Source organism: Antedon bifida, chromosome 11 (genome assembly GCF_963402885.1).
Source record: "Antedon bifida chromosome 11, ecAntBifi1.1, whole genome shotgun sequence".
Classification (NCBI taxonomy): Eukaryota; Metazoa; Echinodermata; class Crinoidea; order Comatulida; family Antedonidae; genus Antedon; species Antedon bifida.
The window spans coordinates 469,208-485,446 of record NC_136236.1 but is presented as its reverse complement, the minus strand read 5'-3'; the positions used below and the strand labels follow the sequence as shown (position 1 = coordinate 485,446).

Genomic DNA, 16,239 nt, shown 5'->3' with positions numbered 1-16,239 from the left:
CAAGAATTATGGGATTATAGTCAAACCCCTCCTTTGGGACACACCTGTTCAGGGGACACGCCTATTAAAGGGACACACCTATTAAAGGGATACTTTCCACGGGGCAATATATAAGATGTATAGTAAATCAGATCTGCTGAATGAATAATGATATTTAACTGTAATGCTTGGTTCCCACTGAGACGCAACGTAAGTGAGTTGACCAATCACAAGCGATGAATTATTCAAACTGTCGCTTGTGATTGGTCAACACGGTTACATTGCGTTTACGTCCTTGCGTCTCTATGTGGGAACCAAGCTTAAGGTAATATATTTTATAACATTTAAAGGTAGAATTTGTGAAGGCTTTCACTGAATCTAGATTAGTTGAGCAAGCAACATGCAGATATTTGATTGGTTGTTAATTTGTTAATACTCCGCAACAAAATATACACTGGTGGCTCATTTGCAACCCACTCCATTTGGTTGCACCCCTATACAGGTCAACTACACACCCCTATCCAGGTCGGCTACATTTGGTTGCACACTCTGTTGCACCCCTATCCGGGTCAGCTACATTTGGTTGCACCCCTATCCAGGTCAGCTAAATTTGGTTGCACACCATGTTGCACCCCTATCCGGGTCGGCTACATTTGGTTGCACCCCTATCCAAGTCGGCTACATTTGGTTGCAGCCCTATCCAGGTCAGCTACATTTGGTTGCACCCCTATCCAGGTCAGCTACAGTATCTACAACCAAAGATCTGCTTTTCCCCCTAATCACTTGATACAAGATCATCTGATTTGGATTTTGAAATTTATGACACGAACAAAGGAACAAATCAGGATTTTGTAGATTTAGATGAATTTGAATTTATTGGTATTAGGGATTAGTTAGATATCATACTGTGTGTCTGTAAGCCCACCCAGGGCTTATAACTAGGTCATTAAGTAAATTACAATAATAATACTGTAAATACAACCATATTTATTATTTACACTTACACACTAAACCCACCTTCTTCGTTGTCCAATTTTGGTTGTTTTTCTTCTTCTTTTTTTTGATAAATTGATTTTATAATGAAAAACATTTTAATTCAAGGTAAATTTAATTTGTAGTTAAGTTTTTAATTTTTTATAGAATTATTTTGAATTGGCAGTAAATTCGGGGGTATTTACAATTTTGCGTTTTTTCACAAACCAGTACCCTGCTCTCTTATCTTCAGATTTTAATTTTACTAATTTACATGTGTAAAGTATAGATGTGAAATATTAAATTATAAATATTAATTTATGAAAAATAAGAAGTTTAAATTTAAAATTGTTTGTGGTTCCATAAATGAGAATCAGTATTCATATGCATTCACTCTCCTTAAAACCTGTTCGTTAGTGTGTGACAATTAGGATGAAAACCAATGAGAAGTTGATAATATTTTACTGTTTCGGTTCTTGTATGTTTTTATTGTAGAGGCTTCTTCTTTGAAAAATATGTAAACTGTAAGTTATTATTAAGTTATTCATGAACAGTTTAGTTTATAGTTGTACGTCAGATCCAGCTCCTGAGTGTGTAGTACTTAAGATTCATGTATAATGATAATAAATAACATGTAGATGCTATAAAGCTCTGTCTACACTATCAAACTAGTTTGACCAAGTTTAATGTGCTCAAATATGGTAGTGATATCATATGCCCAAATATTGTATCATGTCCATATATGAGAACATCACATTTTTTTGTCACATCAAGTTTGATAGTGTAGACAAGGCCTTGATTTCCGACGACTTAACTACGTCATATTAATTCATTTTGCACATTTGCGAAAGTCATGACATGATTTCTTGTTGCTTCCCACCTCAAAATAGTTTTATAGTTTCTAGGTCCAGGAGGCAATGACTGATGACACATTAACATGACCTGATCTAACTCAGTCCTAGCAAATCTTAAGCTCTCCAGACAGACGGTATTGTTCTCATAAGTCAAAGTCTTGTAGCCTTAAAGTACACATATTTAATGCAAGCCCTTGTCATTGAGTACTAACTTAATTTTGGGGTATGCCACTGAAGAGATCGGGGATGGTCACTATGACATGTAGAATATACCCCAACACAAACACTCCACTTAATACTCACAAACAATATTCACTAGTCCCCAATGGATTTTGCCAATTTTTTTTATTTACGCTGAAACTATATTACTGTACTATATTATTATTTAAGTGTTTATTAATTGAATGTCATATATACATGTAAACCACTAGATTGCATACATGGGACTTTGATTTAACCTCCCCTCCCAACCCATGGTGCTACAGAATGAATTGTACACTCTTTTGTCAAGTTTATTTTAATTTTTTTGGCTTTGTTTCAAAGCCGTTTCATGTGATATTAATAATTATTTGTACTTTTGTCTTTGTTTGTGCAATAGCATTTATTGAAGAAGACAGAAAGATTAAACCACAATATATAATTTAATTATTTTTCATACTTTTTTAATAGATGTCATTATTTTAAACTTTCCAAACAGCATATTTCTAGTCAATAGCATACTTATAAAACTTGTTTAAAGCTCTGTCTACACTATCAAACTTGACTATGTGACAAAACAAATGTGATGTGCCCATATATGGACATGATAATGTCATCAATACTATATTTGACCATATCACTACCATATTTGGGCACATCACACTCTTTTGTCAAACTTATTTGATAGTGTAGACAGAGCTTTACCATTCAGGAATTATTTTGGATAACAATTCCAATTTAAAGACCCCTTCCCTGCAATTTTGGACGTTTTTTGGAAAATAATACATATATATCACTTTAAAAACATTAAACCATGTCATTCCTTGTCTTAAATGTACGTTTTATGGTAAATTATGATAAAAAGTGAGAAACAATGCACTACCTAAGTAGCTCGTGGCGATCGACCTCTCGTGGACGGTCTTAGGCCTAGCCTAGCTAGGCTTAGTTTTGTAGGCCTAGCTGGTAAACATCGGTAACGTACAAACATCGTACGCTAGCTATATACCTAGCCTGATGTTGTATAGTTGCTGCATTAATTGTCTTTCTATTTTTGCCAGACTCCGTTGATACAAAATGGGGAAAACCCGGTATTTTCGCTGAAAAGTTAGGAGTCTTCCATTTGTTTTGGCCTCACGATCGATCGAAAAGTGGGCGAATTACAGGTGAAAAACAAAAATATCAATCCGCGCGCAATGCATTTTGGGATTTATAGCGGGCCACTATAATTATTAGAATCGACTTATTTTTCACATTTTTAACCGTTTAAAGACGAAAAAAGTTATCGCAATAGGACCATATAGTATTATTTTTACATTAAATATAGTTTGTGATCTTAAATTAGATCTAAAAAACGTAGGGAAGTGGGCTTTAATGGATTGACAACAAACACTAATAATTTGCATTTTGTTTTTTATTTGTAAGTATATTTAACTCCAACACTCCTTGGCCATTTTTGATCGTCTATTCACAGATTTTAGAAAATACTGTTGGTGTCGCTACTTGATGTTCTTTCAGAACTTAAAAGTGGCGTCTCTTTACTTAGTATCCTTTCATAGATTATTGTTTCAACTTTTAGAATATTGTTGGCTAACTTGAAAGGGGCATCCCTTTTTTTGTCAAAATACTCTGGAAAAAAAATAGAGCATAATAGATAAATATCTGTGTTTAGAATTAAAGAACAACTTGAGCAGATGAAGTAACAAATCTGTAAATGCTGAAATTCACTAAGCACTTGCTATAGAAGCTGCTAAGCAAAATGTATTAAGCACTTAAACTTAAAAGCTACGCTAAATAAAGTACGTACATTTTGTGTTTGTTGAACACATGCATTAAATGCTTTCACTTCATCTGAACATTTGAGTACTTGCTTAGGGTTGGCTTGGTAACAGTCTAACACGGCTTGCTGGAGGTTCTCACATATGCAAACAAACTTATCTTTCCTGTCATTAACAAAAACATTATACTGTATTTACTAAACACTGGCTTTACTTTGCTACAAGAATATGTTTTGTACATTTCAATCATTGTAAAAAAACTATTTTTGTTTCTTGTTTAAACTTACATAAATTTTGCTTCTACTTTTTCGGCTGCTTGATTGAACTGTTCAGATGTTATTTGTGCTAAGTTGGAGTTCTAAAAATAAAATTATGCCGATTTAAAATCTGGTTTTCACAAAAGAAGGGTGTACTGTACAGTTATATATAAAGACTGGGAACAAACCAACGTTTGTGGACACGTCCTGTGCTTTCTGAGGTTGGTTATAGGATGACCCTTGACCCCAACATTGGTAAGCAAGCTACATTTATTCCATATTCAATAATTTTGTTGGATTTATAGTTTATTCTACTGCCCTCACCTTTTCCTCAGCCTTTCTTAGCCTCTCACTCCAGTGATCTTCAATTTGTCGTAATCTTTCTTGCCACACTCTGTCACTGTGGGTGTGTTGCTCATCCTGTTAATAAAAGTGTAATGTGTCCAAATATGGTAGTGGTATGCCCAAACATGGTAGTGATGTGACATCATCATGTCCATATATGGGCACATCACATTTTTTTGTCACATAAAGTTTAGAATCCTCTGCAGTATTATGAAATATTCTATCTGTTTGGTACAATAGAATAAGATAAATATTTATTTAAGGAGAAAAATGTTTATATTTTTTTATTCTTATTCTCCATAATTGCAATCGGGTTAACTTGTGGTTTCAGGTCAAGTTTTAACTCTAAAATGTTTTGAATTATTTTGGTCTATTTTAATACAGTATGTAACTTGTTTTCAAATTTACACAAAAATACCTGTTGGCTAAAGTCTGTCATGTTGCCATGTTCATCTGTGAAAGAGAACACAATTTAATTTTAGGCAAAAAATTAAAATTATATTATATAAATTACAAATCAAACATCTTTTGAACACAATCCTTACTTCTTTCTAAATAATTACCCCCTTCCCCAACATGGTATAAAATAAAAAATTTTGTATTTCTATCTTCAAATATGTTTTTCAAATCAATGAAACAACAATAAAGTTTTACCTTGTACTTGAGAAGACTGTATCATTAATTTCAGAACATTTTCTGATATCTTAAATAAATAAAATAATAATTATTAATATATATTTATTATTAAATTCAGGTCTAAGTGAGTAGCCTAGCTAGGATATACTATGAATATGATGTTTTGTAAGCTACTTTGCTGTAGGCCCAACCTAAACCTTTATTTATTATATAGGCTAGGCCTAGCTAGCTAGCTAGGCCTAGCCTAGTACTGTAATTAATTTAAATTATATGTAGGCCTAGCTTGCATTGCAAAGCGTACAATAAATGAGAAAATGTGTAAATTCCGATTTTTAGTGTTTCTTGCAGGCCTATTATTATGGCAGATTCTGACACCTACTACCTAGGCCTACGTATTATGCTGCTCAGGAGAACAGAGAGGTTAGGCTAGTGTCGGTGCAGGTTTTAGATTCTGCTAATTAAGCTAGGGCCTAGCTTAAAATATTAATTTCGCTAAGATCCTGTTAATCATTTCTAACATTAATATTACCGTTATTGCACCGTCTCTTTCTTCTTCCAAAGTAATTGTTCTACTGCTACCGCCACCCATTTCACCACTTTTCTGCTTTTTATGTTTTGTTTTTATTTCGCTTTTCAACTTTCAACAGGATTTATTTTGGAGAGAAAAAATAGAGACTGCGCTGCTTCACCAAAATGCGTTTAATACTCGTCGGCAAATAGGTACTTAAACGCAAAAATAGGTCATGAACATCATCGGCGTATAGATATTCTAAAAGCACATAAGAACTTACGATATATCAATTTAATTATTAATATTTAGAAAGTAAATTTCTGTCTATAAGTGCTAAATATTTTAAATATACTTGTTTTATATGTGTGGTTCTTAATCTTGTTTAAAATTCTACTGGTGGCTCAATTCTTACGTCACATCTTATGGATATGACTAATGAATATTCATGTTTATTTTGTGACGTTTCATGAGGGTTCCCAACTTATGTACGAATAGAAAGTTTCTATTGACTATGATCCTAGTGAGAACCAACGTTGCTTCCTCACATTTACATTTTACAAAAGATTATCTTGGTTTGTTTCCTAATGATGTTACGACATAATTTGTTGAAATATGAAACAAAATATATAAGACTCTTATATATCATGTTTCAAAATACTATAGGTGTCATTTCTGGGGACCTTGTAGTTATTTTAAACAGTTTGGTATGCCGTGCGTTGTTATGCAAATGAGTTTGTGCAGGTGTAATGGGGAAGATGGCATTGTTAGTCATTCGCGGTGAACACGCCACAAAATTTAAATTTAAAAGTTAAATTTTGATTTTGCTAATCTTTATTAGAAATTCAAATCATGTAAAGATACAATTTTCCGGGCGGGAACCTAGAAGCGCCCCTCCTTTAGTTTGCAAAAGTAATCTCTAAAAGAACCCCATGCAGAAAAGAAGCTTACCCGTTGAAAAGAAGCCCACCGTACCCAAGAGTACTAAAAAATGAGGAACACATGGGCTCTTTTCGAGGTTTTATGGTGTCTATTTAATGGAAAAGTGAATGCCATACAAAATAAAAAAAAAAAAACAATATTCATAAAAAAAATATCCGTAGAGGTTCGAACCCCATCTGATAGCACTCAAACCTGAGCATTACCCGTTAAGCCACAAAGTACATGACGGAACAGCTGATAATAGTCTATTTATACGTGTATTACGTAATTCATCATTACGTCATAAATATCCTATTAACCTTTCTAAAACCAAAATGATCAGTTAGCTCAGTCGTCTGAGCGTCGTGTTAACACACGTATGTCGTGGGTTCGATTCCCACGCTGGTCGGTGGAATAGAGTTAAAGGCATGCGGCCACTGTGTTTGGGGTTCACAGATCATACGTCCCCCTTTCCACCACACATCATGAGGCGACAACATCAATGCATCTGGTGATGTGGTGGAAACGACCCCAAAAGGCTGTGGCAGGGCCTTAGTGCTGAGGCAGGGAGAGCACATTTACCATCTTTTTTTTTTGGCTCTCGCCAACTGCTTTGATGATTTAAATATTATGTTTAGCGCCCTCAATTTATTTTAATGTAAAACAAAGGGAATTAATTCTCTTCGTTACGTGTTTAGAAGAGAATTAATTTTATCTCATCGTAGTTTGGTATGCCGTGCGTTTGTTATGCAAATGAGTGTGCACATGTGCTGTGGGCAGGATGGTATTGTTAGTCATTCGCGATCAACACACAACACTGTTCAATTTTTATTTTGTTAATCTTTTACATTAGAATTGTAATTCTACCGTTACACAAGAAGGTCGCAAAAGCAGACGCGGATATCAATTTCTTAAAGAATTGTAAAACGTTCGGCGTTTTTCGCAGATTTATTACATTATAGTGTATTTTTAAATATCCGTTTCATGCAAGATATTGTATTGTAGGCCTACTAATATTATGTTGTGAATAAAAGTTTATGGTAGAATAAATAAATAAATATGTTTTAAGCAGATCTTCGAAATTGAAGCATATGAAGTCAAGTTTTTTAAAACCCAACCTAAAATTCGCATCTGGATAGTTGAAATTTAACATTATAATTATCAAAGGTGATAATTGTAATTGTTTTCTAAATTATAGAAATATAAGATTAGTAAGTAGGTTTTGTGTGCTCGCTCTGTTTGTATTTCATAATTTTGTTTTGTTGAATTACCGTCACGGCCGCGTGCATTGCATGTCTCACACTTGGGAAACACCCACCATTGTATGGCTGGTCCTGAAGACTTATATATTTCGTTTCATAATTTCCGGGGAATAAGCTTTCATTCTTAGCTCTGCCCTAACCATGGTGAGCTTAACTGGAGACTTAATATTTAATTTCATATTTCAATAAATATTTTTTCAAAATTGTCTTTGCTCAGCCCCAATCATGGTGGGGTAGTGAAGACTCTTATATATCATGTTTCAAAATACTTAGGTGTCATTTCTGGGGACCTTGTAGTTATTTTAAACAGTTTGGTATGCCGTGCGTTGTTATGCAAATGAGTTTGTGCAGGTGTAATGGGGAAGATGGCATTGTTAGTCATTCGCGGTGAACACGCCATAAAATTAAATTTAAAAGTAAAATTTTGATTTTGCTAATCTTTATTAGAAATTCAAATCATGTAAAGATACAATTTTCCGGGCGGGAACCTAGAAGCGCCCCTCCTTTAGTTTGCAAAAGTAATCTTGAAAAGAACCCCATGCGGAAAAGAAGCTTACCCGTTGAAAAGAAGCCCACCGTACCCAAGAGTACTAAAAAATGAGGAACACATGGGCTCTTTTCGAGGTTTTATGGTGTCTATTTAATGGAAAAGTGAATGCCATACAAAATAAAAAAAAAAAAAACAATATTCATAAAAAAAATATCCGTAGAGGTTCGAACCCCATCTGATAGCACCCAAAACTGAGCATTACCCGTTGCACCACAAACTGAAACATGACTGAACAGCTGATAATAGTCTATTTATACGTGTATTACGTAATTCATCATTACGTCATAAATATCCTATTAACTTTTCTAAAACCAAAATGATCAGTTAGCTCAGTCGTCTGAGCGTCGTGTTAACACACGTATGTCGTGGGTTCGATTCCCACGCTGGTCGGTGGAATAGAGTTAAAGGCATGCGGCCACTGTGTTTGGGGTTCACAGATCATACGTCCCCCTTTCCACCACACATCATGAGGCGACAACATCAATGCATCTGGTGATGTGGTGGAAACGACCCCAAAAGGCTGTGGCAGGGCCTTAGTGCTGAGGCAGGGAGAGCACATTTACCATCTTTTTTTTTGGCTCTCGCCAACTGCTTTGATGGTTAAAATGTTATGTTTAGCGCCCTCAATTTATTTTAATGTAAAAAAAATTCTCTTCGTTACGTGTTTAGAAGAGAATTAATATCTCATCGTATAGTTTGGTATGCCGTGCGTTTGTTATGCAAATGAGTGTGCACATGTGCTGTGGGAAAGATGGTATTGTTAGTTATTCGCGATCAACACACAACACTGTTCAATTTTTATTTTGTTAATCTTTTACATTAGAATTGTAATTCATTATAGTGTATTTTTAAATATCCGTTTCATGCAAGATATTGTATTGTAGGCGGCCTACTAATATTATGTTGTGAATAAAAGATTATGGTAGAATGCTAAATGCTAAAATATCAGAAACTATATTTTTGTCTTGCAACATTTTTTCAAAAGTTGACTGATGGAATATAAATGTACAAATACTCAATGTAAAACAATAAAAACGATTTACGAAAATAGTAGTTTTGAGTCAGAAATGTTAATAACTTTGTTAATGCTATAGTATACAAAATATTATGTCAAAGCAAGAAAAGCATGTGGTCGCGTAGATATAGAAAACATTTTAAATAATTCATAGCAGTCTAGTGCACCTGGAAATAACATTATTATTACTAGGCTAGACTATGCCTGTAGGGCCTATAATCTTTTATATACTGTATTAAACATTTGTTTAGCACTGGGAAGCCTCATGATGATCAGAGATAGGCAAACAAAGACAGTAGGCTGCTGTGGGTACCTGGAGGACCTAACCCAAATTTCCTCAGTAGCTTGAGAACCAGAGTAAATATTTTACCTTTACCATAAAAAATCTATTCTATACATCTTTCTAAGAAGGTGCAGTATGGGATTGGTTATCCATAGAGGTTAACTGCCAAGAGATGTGTTGAATTTACAGAGTACAAACTTGGCAAGTTTGCGCAAGACCCCTTGCAACGAACTAATAAAAAGGAAGGATACAAATTAGCATGCAAGACCCTATGACACCTGTATCGCCATTACAGTGTCAAAGTAAAGTAAATTACTGTGTACAAATTGCACAAGTCAACTCGTAACCATCAACGTAGGGTGGACAAGGCAACCCTCCAACTGCAGCTTCTGCATTGCATCTGCCCTCAACAGGAAATAGCCTGCTTGCCATTTCCCAGTCCGCATCACCATCAGGTTTATCTGAACCCTTTATGTAAGATGGACTTTCATCTACGCAGACGAATTCTGCACGTTTTTCGTCCTTTCTAGAAGCCATCATGTATCCCCTAAACTCTGTAATCCAACCAATTGGGCATTCGGTTTCTGCTGGTAAAAGTAACGAGACACTTCGTGGGGCTTGACAAACGGCGCAAGGAAAGTTTAAACCATGGAGATCTTTTGTTGGATCAAACTTTTTTGTTGATTCCCTGAATTCCACAGCAGTGATTGATCCTCTCGTGGATTGATAGCCCGCCATTGTGAAATTGTATCGTGGTTGGTGAGGTAAACAAAGATAGTTTGTACCACTCCCAGTATCACTATGTGGTGCACCAGACATCACACCTAGAAATATAAATATGCCCTAAATATTGGGCTATAGTATTACTACCTCAAAACATTGATAGGTAAGTTCATCATTTACAGTATGTTCTGCAAAGACATATCATCTTCATTACTTTATAAAACATTTTATTTAAATACCTTTGTATATTAATTCAGCAGTACTTGGACAATCCGTGCGCCCCCAACGTGTGTATAAACTATAAACTGTAAATTTTAAAAAATTAAATTTTAATACAAGATTATTTGCGATTCTGGGTTTTGATCCCCACATTTTTTTTAATTGATTTCAAATCAACCAATTATTCAGTTTTTCCACCTAAGCTGAGACAATTTGCAAAGCAAATTTTAGTCCCATTTACAACCCAGCATATGAGCCTGGTCTTCCACTTTTTTTTAGGTGCATTCATAGCAGCCTTCTAAGCAGCCTTCTATTATACCCAACAAGTAAATTAATAATTTGTAAAGATTTGTAAAGCGCACATATCCACTAAAGTGCTCAAGGCGCTGTGGACTAGATGTTCAATAAGATACTTCTCCCCTAAGGGTCTTGTCATATCCTGCAGCCACTTGCGCAGCTCTCTCTTCTGTCCACGACACAGTAGCTGAGTGTGAACTAGTACACTGGGGTTTACCCCCTACTCGTCTCGAAAGATGTACTAGGTTTTTTAAAGTGCACACAAGCAATGTGTGTACACTGGACCTACGGTTTATAGTTCTTATCCGAGAAGACTACCACCAGAACCATGGACTGAGTGAGCCTCAAACCCTTTCTGATGTTGTGCCTGAGTTACGGTTCCACTGTCTTAATCGCTCGGACACTCACATTCATATTATTGAAGAGGAAAACAAAATGTTCATTAAAACTGTTTAAAAGCTGTCATATTCTAGGGGCCGAACCTTTATTTTCCTTATTTAATATTGTGTTTAAAGGGTAGAAAAAAAGCCTACCTTTAGTTTGTGAACATATGTTTTCCTAAATTAAAGCCGAAAAAATATTCATTACCAAGATGTTGAAATTCGGTTTAAGTTATTTCTATTATATCTAGCCAATTATGTACTTTACATAGGTAATCTGTTTTTGTCAACAACATGCTGTCAATACTACTACAGGTATTGTAATGTTTGTCATAATTGCATCTACTTACGTTATGTGACTGGATAGTCATGATACTGAAAACTGCTACTACAATACACACAAGAATGACACATCCAACAGCAATACCAAGTGAAACATGGTGTTGCTTCTGCTGTACAACCACCACTTGTTTTCCAGGAGGAACTGCATCAACATCACTATCTTGGCACTCGCCTATTCCTTTCTCTTTACTGTGGGTCCCCTCATTGCTCATTACTTCCATATACATATTATTATCCATCTCTGCCATTCTTTGATTCTTCTTGTTGTTTGTCTGTCTGTCCCTAACACTAACAGTATTTTATACCAACAGCAAAACCGCACATTGAGGAACTTCAAACTATTTAGCTTAATTACTAGGTAATAATGTGTAATTACTTATTGTACATAGATTTTTTGTTTATACTACATTAAAACAATTATTTCCTCACTTCTACTAAAATGACCACAACACATCTTTTTTAAAGAGTTTTAATAACACATTAAAATGTGTTATATATCAAGATTAAATTACAAGTTGGCATACTGTACATCCGTAAATTAATTTCCGATCGGATATACTTGAAACAAATTCTTAATTTCAATACAGTAACATCAGTTTTCGTTCGTTTTCTATGAAACATAATTTTGAAGTGGTTCTTCTATGGGTCTTGACTTGTTTTGATATAAAGTTTGCGGTACAGTATATATAAAACAGGAGAACGATCAAAGCAATGGCGTAACGGCTATGAGCTTCGGTTTGGGTTTTTTTTGGGCATGGTTGGACTCCCTTTTATCGTATTAGATTATGTACAGCGCTTAGAGGTTTCACAACATTAGGCGCTATATAAATCCAGGATATTATTATTATCATTATTTATGTAGTACAATACTAACAGTAGTACATTAAAAATCAATAATTAATTTCTTAGAAGGATGAGGTTAATATAATATTTAAATAATAATTAATTGTTAATATTTCAAATATAATTGTATTACAGTATGATTATTAATAGATTGTTGTTTTACGATTAAAACATTTGTTCAACCTGCTACTTTGCCGTTTGTAGAGCTACGTCTGTACTGCTTTAGTATTAAGGACAAACAACATAAGGATTTAAAAAGACACAGGAGGAAAATGTGTATATGGAAGTAATAGCCGGTGAGGAGAATACAGAGAAAGGAATAGGCAAGTGCCAAGATAGTGATGTTGATGCAGTTCCTCCTGGAAAACAAGTGGTGGTTGTACAGAAGCAACACCATGTTTCACTTGGTATTGCTGTTGCATGTGTCATTCTTGTATGTATTGTAGTAGCAGTTTTCAGTATCATGACTATCCAGTCACAGAAAGGTAGGTTTTTTTATACTCTTAAAACAGTAGGGTTTTTAAAATGGTAACGGGACGATTCGGCCCTGAGACGATTCGGCCCGGGACGATTCGGCCCTGGGACGATTCGGCCCGGGACTATTCGGCCCGGGACGATTCGGCCCTGAGACGATTCGGCACACTTACATTTATCGGCTTTGATAAGCATTTATAAGCATAAAATAAGCTTTTTTCCCCAAACTTTATTTTCAGAGAGACTATGGGGTAGCACTACTAGGGATAAAGATGCAATAAAGCAAACATTTTGAAAACATTGTCGAAAATAATCATTTTTTAGTCACGCGAACGATGTAAACCAGTTACCAGTTACCTGTTGGCCGCTTGGCGAATGCACGAAATAAACAAGGTTTTCGAAGTAATAAATTGAATATAAAATTACGTTTTTTTAGTAATTTATTATATATATTATATCAACTTTGTCAATATCAATAAAATACGGATTGTTAAACACCTTTAAAAACTTGATAAATAAAAAAAAAATGAATATGAATTTGGTCTAAAGTGAGACGTTTCGGCCCACAAAGTGGGATGTTTCGGCCCAAAAGTGGGCCGAATCGTCCCACCAAAAGTGGGCCGAATAGTCCCGGGCCGAATCGTCTCAGGGCCGAATCGTCCCTGAACCTTTAAAATGAAGTAAAATAGCCTATATCTGGTTTGTTTAGTCTTAAATTAGTTTATACAATAGGGAAAGTTTTGGTTAGCATGTTCAGATGTTTTGCTTTGTGGTACAGCACAGGCAAGCACAGGCTTTATATCATTCAAAGCCCTCAATAAAAGTTAAATCATAATATTGTGTATTTAGTATTCAGTACAACATTTACATGTTTTTGTTACTTTGTTCAACAGTTCCTGAGTCTACTAAAATTACTCTATTCACTCGTTGGGGGCGTACTGACTGTCCTAATACTGCGGAATTGATCTACAAAGGTAAATTGTTTAGTTCTTTGTTTTTTTTTCATATATGATTGTCTTAATATATGTTTCTATGAAGGCCCCTTGATTGTCAGCATATGCTGTTTAGGGTTACCCTCTTTAAACAAGTTTTAAAGATGTATTGCCCCCCCCCTGAAAAAATAATTTTTGGTTATCCGCACTTGGCGGATAACCCTTTGTTATTGTCAGTGACGTGTTTTAATTTACATATTCTGGAAGTTGATGAGGAGTATTTATCGAATCATGCATTAATATGGCTAACCGGACACATTGAGAAGTCATTGTATGGCCACTCGAATATAAAACGTTGGATTTTTGTCTTATTCGTCATAGCTCATCACATTTAATAGAACACATCTCCACTTATCCGTATTCCATTTCCCTCCAATTTTGTATATTGTCTAGGTCCATCAATTATCCTTCGCATGATTTACTATTTTAAAAATTGTGATGACGTCATCATGTTCAAAAGCGTCAATAACTTTGGTCACTTATTTTCATCTATTCTGAACTGTATATAGTATGTATAAAGATTATACTGTTTATACTGTATATACTGTAACGGCATTTGGTATAGCCCAAATCATTTATTTCCTACCTATTCCTATAATGTAGCAGGCCAAATAAGACTAAGTACTGATTGGCTATTTTACTGTGTGTGTAATTTAACTATGCGCTAAATTGTGGTAAATAACTTATCTAGGGACCTAGTAGTCCTAACTCGTCCGTAGTGACGAGTTCAAATCTAGTTTACATTTTTCTTGTTGAATATGCCATTTTATTGTCACATAATAGTTATCCACTTTAAAAAAAAATTGAATCGAAAAAAAATGTATTTACCTGAAAAACTGTAATTCAAAGCAAAATATAGTCAAATTGGCTGCGAGCCAATAGGTTTTTGGTTGAATTTGACCATTTATTTGTTTTTTTGGGGGGTTTTTTTCATGGAAGAAAAAAAAAAACTACTAAATAACCTATTCAAAGTCTGATTTAGTTAATCTTCATTTTTCATGTTTTTGGGGGACAATACATCTTTAATAAATTAAATTAAACCTTATTTATAATTTCGGTATTGTTGTTGTTTATTTGTTATTGTCATTATCTATGATCCCATTTACTACATTTAAAAAATAAACCTAATTGGTGGTAAACTTTTAACAATCCTAGGTAGGACAGCAGGGCCACCATATGGTTCAACTGGGAGTGGCGCAAACTATCTCTGTCTGACTGACAAACCACAATACAGGTTTACGGTAGGATTATCTCAAGAGCAAAGAGGGTCAGTTTATGGTACAGAATACAGGTACGGAGATATGAAGTTTGCTCCACTGAAGGACAATCACGTGCCGTTTGTCAAGCCCCACGAAGTGTCACACTTATGATTCCAGCTGTTACAGAATGTCCAAACGGTTGGACTAAAGAATATGATGGATATTTAATGACCTCTCGGGACGACCGTAAGCGTACAGAGTTCATATGCGTTGATGAAAACCAGTCTGTTTTTGATAGTAATAGCACCCGTCAAATTAATAATAAAGCCAGTACGTTGTTCCTCGTTGAGGGAAAATGCAATCAATCTGGTGGTGGATTGAATTGTTCGGTGTATGAAGATAGTCTTGAGCTATCTTGCGTGGTTTGTACTCTGTAAACTCAAGACCACTCCGAAGCCAATATTAACTTTCTTTAAAAGATATGTAGAAGGAAACATAAATTGCTTTTGAAATATATGCACATAGCTTAGTACTAATAATAATAACAATTAAAGAAATAAAAGAAGTAGAATGTAACTAAAAAAATACAAAAGTTGAAAGGTGTTTACAAAAGCAAAGTTAAAAAAACCATAACAAACAAAACTTAAATTAATAATGATTTGTTTTTAAATTCATGTACACTATCCATGAGAAAAAAAAATTTTTTTTTTGGACCTCCATCTTCTTTTGGAATTCTTTGTGTGAAAAAAATCCTTGAAAACAAACTAAACGATTCTTTTTTCTAATCTATTTTGTATGATTTTTGTTTATACCTAGACAACAACGTCATGCTTTCCAGTCAATGTTTTGATATATATACTGTATATATAGTTATTTTGCACTTCCACTTATAAGGGCTAGTGTTGCCCGAGAGCTCTGCTAATGTTTCTGGCTGTTTTACTTTATTGTTTTGATTTAGCTTTTTCCTTATTTTTTTTTGTATCTCCATTGAGATCTAACTACTGATACCCACAGCATTGTCATTTTTTCAGTAATTTGCCTTTGGATTTATATAATTTTATATAATTTATTTTGTTCTATAATAACAAATATAATAAAGCATTTCTGACACAAAAACAAGTATTTTTATCTCATAAATTGTTTTTATTGTTTTACAATTGAGTATTTGTACATTTATATTCCATCAGTCAACTTTCGTAAAAATGTTGCAAGACA

General features: G+C 34.5%; 2 protein-coding genes and 1 long non-coding RNA gene across 3 annotated transcripts; 1 reads left to right on the top strand and 2 right to left on the bottom strand.

The window, feature by feature from the left end:
• Window positions 1-52: 52 nt before the first annotated feature.
• LOC144855655 (uncharacterized) lies at window positions 53-2,450 on the top strand. Its single transcript, XR_013614847.1, has 2 exons — window positions 53-481; window positions 684-2,450. It is a non-coding gene; the product is annotated as an uncharacterized LOC144855655 (long non-coding RNA).
• A 946-nt stretch (window positions 2,451-3,396) lies between these two features.
• LOC144855654 (uncharacterized) lies at window positions 3,397-5,706 on the bottom strand. The gene is made up of 7 exons (XM_078713569.1): window positions 5,546-5,706; window positions 5,035-5,083; window positions 4,799-4,833; window positions 4,360-4,455; window positions 4,066-4,136; window positions 3,808-3,943; window positions 3,397-3,629 (listed from the first exon to the last, which is right to left on the bottom strand). Exons 1-7 carry the CDS (start codon window positions 5,603-5,605, stop codon window positions 3,591-3,593), a joined length of 486 nt encoding a protein of 161 aa, XP_078569695.1. The 5' UTR covers window positions 5,606-5,706; the 3' UTR covers window positions 3,397-3,590.
• Window positions 5,707-9,375: 3,669 nt separating this feature from the next.
• On the bottom strand, window positions 9,376-11,779 carry LOC144855629 (uncharacterized). Its single transcript, XM_078713533.1, has 4 exons — window positions 11,525-11,779; window positions 11,328-11,352; window positions 10,518-10,583; window positions 9,376-10,379 (listed from the first exon to the last, which is right to left on the bottom strand). Exons 1-4 carry the CDS (start codon window positions 11,762-11,764, stop codon window positions 9,868-9,870), a joined length of 843 nt encoding a protein of 280 aa, XP_078569659.1. The 5' UTR covers window positions 11,765-11,779; the 3' UTR covers window positions 9,376-9,867.
• Between the last annotated feature and the right edge of the window lie 4,460 nt (window positions 11,780-16,239).